At 40.4% G+C, this 7,073-nt stretch overlaps 1 protein-coding gene across 1 annotated transcript; it reads right to left on the reverse strand.

Annotated features, from left to right (window-relative positions):
• Positions 1-2,908: 2,908 nt before the first annotated feature.
• On the reverse strand, positions 2,909-3,461 carry LOC147441705 (uncharacterized). Its single transcript, XM_086483785.1, has 2 exons — positions 3,410-3,461; positions 2,909-3,252 (listed from the first exon to the last, which is right to left on the reverse strand). The coding sequence occupies exons 1-2, from the start codon at positions 3,459-3,461 to the stop codon at positions 2,909-2,911; spliced, it is 396 nt and encodes a 131-aa protein (XP_086339911.1).
• Between the last annotated feature and the right edge of the window lie 3,612 nt (positions 3,462-7,073).

The following is a 7,073-nucleotide window of genomic DNA, read 5'->3' on the forward strand; positions in this document are numbered from 1 at the left end:
TCATTTATGCCTTGAAAGCGTGAAATTGTGCAATTTGATGAACCAAAATAAAATTTCCTCCCTTTTTTTAAAAAGATCTTGACTCCAAAATGTCGATATTCAACGTAACGTTAGCCTCTTCCTCATTGGTCGAGCACCACTCTCTCTCTAGAACTGAAAGGCCCAAAAGTGAGTCCAACTTTCTCCTAATGCAGGTAAATTTTTTGCCAAACCGAGCAAGATATGGATTTTCGACATCACAGGACTATCGAAGAGCTTTACAAGATGGACAAATTCTAAATGAGACGACCCCGAGCAAATTCAAAACTGTTTGGGAGGTACGGGTCGTTGAAAATTTCCCGAAATTTTAGGACTAACTCACATGTGTGGGATGTCTTTTAGAGACTCGTATGTGTTGATGTGTTGAACGCCTCTTTTCCAGCCTATATTTTTGTATGCTTTGCTAAAGACCAAAGGAGAGGATAAAAATAGCCACTTTTTGTGAAGAAGACAGCCCCCATAATCAGAAGGAGGTTGTTTGACTGTGATGGGGACAGAGATTGTGATTGTGAATGAGAGTGAGAGTGAGAGTGAGTGCGAATGAGATTGAGAACTATGTACAAGATTGAGAGTGAGATAGCTCGGGGGTGGTTAGAAGGTTTGACACATGAGCTATGCTCTTCTTGTACCTGTCAACTTATATCAATACAGATCTCCGATTTCCTTTGTCTACTTTGTGTACTTTGCAATTTCTTATTATCACTTTGCTTCTCTCCCGTGTCTCGTCACATTAGATTTCCCCATTTCAAATAAATCACCAATCTCCCAGTAGTTTCCAATTCTATCTCCAGAGTACGTGGGAGATATGTTTGCCACATGATGCATGCTTTATTTTGATTAGGACAATGAATAGTTGGTATAAACAACACCTTCCCCAAAGAGCTGCCAGCTCTCCAATGCATGGCTTGAGAAAAGTTGGGAGCGCTACAAACTCGACCCACATAGGAAATTCGGTCAGTAGTTCATCTTAATGAGCTTAATGGGTTTCCATGGGATAATATGTACTATTTTTGCACACCACTACACTCAATGCAATGAGGAATGCGAGTCTATCTATAGGTTTGAAGAGCAACACTTCAAAGAGTCAAAACCCGAGTAAAAGATCTTATCGATTGTAGGGCATTGACTGCCCCTATGAATCTATACAACTATCTCCGGCATTGGTGGGAGCAGCTTCCCAACAAAGTACATCACAAGACCTTTATATTTAAACATAGATAATTAGGAACAAACAACAGACGATTTGAGGGACTCCTTGTGCTCCCCTTGACTTCAATGTTAGGGGCAAGGGCATCTTTAAGGAAATTAGACATGGTGGCGGGGTCAAACTCTACGGCACATTGGCCCACTAATTCATGGCCAACGACAACTTTAAGTTCTAGTTGAAAGACAAAAGGTAGAGCCATATTCAATCAGTCACCCTAAACCTGGGGGTCAAGGGTAGCCCGAGGTTGCTTTTCCCTTCGCTTGTAAGACGCAACAGCTAAACTCGAGTAGATCTACATGCAGAGTCATCCATGCTTGCAATCCCTAACTCACCATTTTTTCTCTCCTCCCTCTCTCTCTCTCTTAGTTGTCATGTGATCTCTTTCTATCGTAGTGATGTCGCTTCTCCACACGTGGCTTGTTCATAAGTGTGGCATTGCAAGTGTTTTAGATTAGAGCTGAGGTGTCCACTAAATCACAAGCAAGTTCTTCTCTTCATTGCATCCTTCGTTTTTCCACCTTTGTAGGTGATACAACCACCTTGGATGATTGGTGTTGGTCGATCCAATGCAACTAAAATGATAATTAAAATATATAATAAATTAACAAGGAGGAAAATGGGAACTAGAATAGATAGGAAACAAACAAGGAGGAATAAGGTTAGGTTGAACAAGAACCTAAAATGACAAGAACGAACAAAATGCAAAGTACTAAAAAATTGCAAAGGATGTTTGGAAAATAGGAATGTAGTGAGATAAGGGTAACAAAGTGATTCCAACGATGTTTCCTACCATCCCATAAGACCTCTGAGGTCTACCGATGACACTCGAAACCTGATTCTTTGAGCTAATACATATTCTTCGAGACTTGGTGGAGCTATTACATTTCACATGTTGAAGGGTTAATTACATGCCCTTGTCCGTACACACACACACACACACACACACACACACACGGGGGATTGTGACCTTGACATTACATGATGCTTGAATATGGTGTACCCTTTTGGGGGGTGCAGGGTGCATGGTCCCAAAGTTTAGGTTTGGTAGACTTGTACATGAACGAGCAATGCTTATACATAATTTGCAAAATTCAGTACATTGATTTTATAGAAGTGTAGTTTGAGTCATGGATTCTTGCATGTACTATTCATAGTTGGCCATGTAATCTTAAGATTCTAATTTCCTGGTGTTCCATTTGTAGGATTCAAAGATAAGAACGAAGATGGCCATTTGAAATGACCACAAGACATGGAAACCTCTAAAAGTGTTGAAAAAAATAGTAATAATTGTGATGTTAAGAAATGCATTGGGTTGTGGCAAGCTAAAAATATAACATGACAAATAACATGACAAAGGTTAAGGAAAGTGACAACTAGAGTAGATAGAATAGATAGGAAACAAACAAGGAGCAACAAGGTTAACAAAGACTGAACAAAAGGCAAAGTACCCCGAGTTAAGAAAATTGCAAAGTATGTTTTGAAAATAGAAATGTAGTAACATGAGGGTAGACAAAGTGATTCCATCATCCCATTCCCAAAAGAAACAATCCGAAGAGTCTTGAACCCAAGACGTGATTCTTCTTTGAGGACGACAATAAGAGAAAGAGAGACAAAACTTTGGTGCGGCTAATACATAAGATGACGAAGAAGGGAAGGTGGTGATCAGGCGCTGCAGGCTGGGGCGAAGTCGGCGCTGAGGAGAGAGAGCGGGACGGGGCCGGCGCAGCTGTAGGTGGCTCGGCCGAGGCCATTGGAGGGGATGCTGTACTTGGGCCACAGAGTGCAGCGCCCGAAGCTGGGCACGTCCACCTCCATGGCAATGTGGTTGACCACCCTTTGAGTCCAGCGCCGGTCCGCGCAGCTGACCACCACCTTACTGACCTCGCAGGGGCAGTTGTTCACCATCTCAATCTCGCACTCCGATGTCGCCACGTATTCGTTTCTCAGCTCCAGGTCCTGCACCCCGCAAGTACGGCCAACCAGCGCCACTGCGAATATCATCATATCTTCTACGTTAGTCTCCCATCCCCATCTGCATTCATTCACTCATGACATGCATATTCCTTCAAAACGCACAGCACTCGTATATTGTATACATCAAAACGCGCACATGCAAACCGGCCACAGCTCATAATATACAGATCAAGTACAATAGAGGGCCACTGCCTTGGCCTATACCTTTGCACACCATTTCGACTCGACGCGTTCGCCCCATCACCATTGCTGCTGCTTTATAATAACGCCGAGGGGAGTGAGAGCTGGTCGTCTGCAACAACAACATGTTCTTCTTTCACACCTCTCTTGAGCTTATATAGGCATCTACTGCCCTCATAGTGCGGGCACAATATGGACCCCACGACCTTACCACACTATTCTCGTAATCTGTACTAGTGTAGTCTATTTCTCCGGGCCATCCAGCATCCATATTGCTGCATCCATCAAAATGCGGATTGCTTAATGAGCTGGCACCGCACGTGGACAATTACGCAGCCACTAAACACTTAATTCCTTTTGTTTGAATATGCATTCCACTCTCAACATCCTCTAGAAATCGGGATGGGACGTAGAAGCTCCTGGCAACGCCATGGTTGCGGTGGTTAGCTATGATAGCTTTAACAAGCTCAAAGTTACACATGGATGAACTTCGAAGATGGATCCACAAGAAAATATGGATTACGGTCAAAGTACATTGTGAAAGCGTGAGTGATTCACATCTAAACATAGTGCAAGAACGGGGGAGTATTTTTATCATCCTTTCTCGTAGCCCTAATGGGCTTCTAGTACCATTTTCCTTTTTTTTTCCTACTTATGAGGCGTTGGGTTGGTGAATAGCTGCCTAATCTAGACTTGTGTGTGAGTATATAGGAGAGGGTAGGGGTACTTGGGGAGAGCAGATTGTGCATAGGCTCTTGGGAGAGAGTGGCCCCTAGGGCTACGTAGTGGCCAAGGAGCAAATTAGCCTAGAGTTTTTGCTAACAGATAAGCCCCTAGCCTTTTTGCTACAGATCAAGCCTTGCATTTTTCATCCCCAATAGTAGGGAAACACCTCCAGAGTTAATGGATAGCAGGGATTCTCTTCTTGCATTTTTCTTTTCTCAGAAACCACATGGAAATGATGTGATCATCCGGATGAAGAGCACCACATCTGAGGTGATGCAAGCACGAAAGAGAAAATGTTCCATGCTTTCTACATGAGACATGTCTCTTTCTCTCTCCCTATATCAACTCTCTTGCTAGGAGGGGATATCCCCAAAGCCTTGCTTTCTTGAAAGGCTAGGGCAGCCCATGTTGAGGTTGGGTCACTGGCCTCAAGTGTAGTAGCAGTTGGTCGTGTCAATACTAGTGCTAGTTGTGGGCGCCTCCGGTCTTGCTATGAGGCATGTCAGATCTAAGCTAGGATCACCCTTGGTCTCTTGTATGAGAAGCTAGCTATCACCATGGTCAGACTTTCTCAAATCTCTCTCTCTCTCTCTCTCTCTCTCTCTCTCTCTCAAAAGCTCTTTATTTGTTTTTATCTTACAAGAAAATTTTACAATCTTTGAATGAGCTCTTGCATTTGCCTTTGAATGGAAGAAGGCACTGCACTATAAGAAAACATCCCAGAACTGCTAGCATTGCCGCAGATTAACAAAAGAAAATAGAAATAAAAAATATTGTGTGTGCGGTATTAGACGCGAGAAAATACCCACGTGCATTGCCGCAGCTAAAAAACCAAAAAATTAAAATTGAATATACTTTACCTTGACAATTTAATGTGCAGAAGATCAACTATTTAAAAAAGTTACAAATAAAATGAAAATAGTTGTATATACATTCTGCCACATTGGAACTTTATGATAGTTTAGACAAATAATTTTCTATATAATCCTCCTCCTCCTCATTGTCATCCACATGCACGTACGTTTGATCGTCTTGACTCTACATTAAACCAAACCAAGTTAACTAGATATCAACAGCTCAAAACAAGTGATACAATTTTATTTGTTTAAACTTGTCGCTTGTATGTTGAGAGAAGGAGAGAACACAGAAGTAGAACCCCAAAGTGTGTAGAATACACACATGAGATGATGTATATATAGAGGGGACCTGGGTGCCATATATAGAGAAGCCATATATTGAGTAGCTTCACATATAAGCTCAACACCCCCGCTCAAATAAGGGTCCCTAACTGTGGATGAAAAAACCCTTGGGGGATCAAGGGAAAAACCCACAGCTCTATATACACCCACCGTTATATTGTAAAAATCATTAAATATACAAATGTTTACGAGGAGCTACATCACTCCTTTTACAATGAATGTTTTATGAGGAGTTACATTACTCCTATCCTATCAAATACAATAATGAATACAAAGGTTCAATAAAGAGGTATAAAAGCTATCGATTAGCTTGTAATCAAAAGTGTCTCCGTGAATCTGCTGTGTAGCTTGTCATCAATATCGCATCACCAAACATGCTTTCATGTTGTCATCAATATGGCATCACCAAACATATCTTCATAAATCTTTTATTGTCACCAAGTTTTTCTTCATAAAATCAATTCTTTGATCAATCCTACATAGATCATAGACTCCAAAAAGAACATGTCATGAAAATTATTAGCATCGTTAATGAAATAATTACGTTCACAATGCCATAAGAGATGGTTCGCGACGCCACTCTTTTGACGACATATATACGCACGACAACATATGGTACATAAAGTATAAACGTAAAAGTACAAAATGTGTGATTACGTGATACAAATGATATGTGTATATACTACATAAAACAACATTTATCAATGTAGTGATCAATGAATACCATCAAAGTATTAACAAAATATCATCATTATATCAATAAAAATGAATAAATGACCATGGTATCAACGAAAAGCATCATGATATCACCGAGAATAATCATTGTATCAACGAAACAACATTATGGCATCACCGAGAATAACCATGGTATCAACGAAACATCATCATGGCATCACCGAGAATAACCATGGTATCAACGAAACAACATCATGGTATCACCGAGAATAACCATGGTATCAACAAAACATCATCATGGTATCAACAAAAATCACCATGGAATCAACGAAACAACATCATGGCATCACCGAGAATAACCATGGTATCAACGAAACATCATCATGGCATCACCGAGAATAACCATGGTATCAATGAAATATCATCATGGCACCACCGAGAATAACCATGGTATCAATGACATATCATCATGGTATCAACGAAAATCACCATGACCAAAGTATTAACAAAACATCATCATGGTACCATCAAAATCACTATGGTATCAATGAGAAATTATCAATAAAACGACGTAAACTATATCTCTAAAAGAATAATTATATGAGAATCAATGAACGAGCATATCATATAACAAAAGATCATGTACCAACAGTAGCTCAATAGAATTTGGACGATCATCAACGGCTCGACTGAATCGGAACGATGTGTAACTGGCTTCTGCACCAAAGTTACGTCAGTAACAAATATATGATTGATGAAGAAAAATATAATTGAGAAGTTTTCAATTATGAGAAAAATCAAAAGCAAAAAGTAAAATTTTGATTTTCAAACATATTCGCAGTCTGAGACGATAACCCAAAATCGGTGCAGAATTTAGAGAAACTTCCTTCTGCAAAGTTATAGACCACATCGATTCCGGTCTCCCATAGCGGGTAGTTTCTTCTGCAAAGTTATAGAACACATCGATTCCGGTCTCTCACACGGGTAGTTTCTGCAAAATCTTTTTCAATAAGCAGAAAAATAAAAAACAAAAAACGGAAATTGCTTTTTATGTATGTACGCAGTCCGCGAAC

Source organism: Adiantum capillus-veneris, chromosome 15 (assembly GCF_014529385.1).
Source record: "Adiantum capillus-veneris isolate H3 chromosome 15, ASM1452938v2, whole genome shotgun sequence".
In the NCBI taxonomy this organism is placed as follows: domain Eukaryota; kingdom Viridiplantae; phylum Streptophyta; class Polypodiopsida; order Polypodiales; family Pteridaceae; genus Adiantum; species Adiantum capillus-veneris.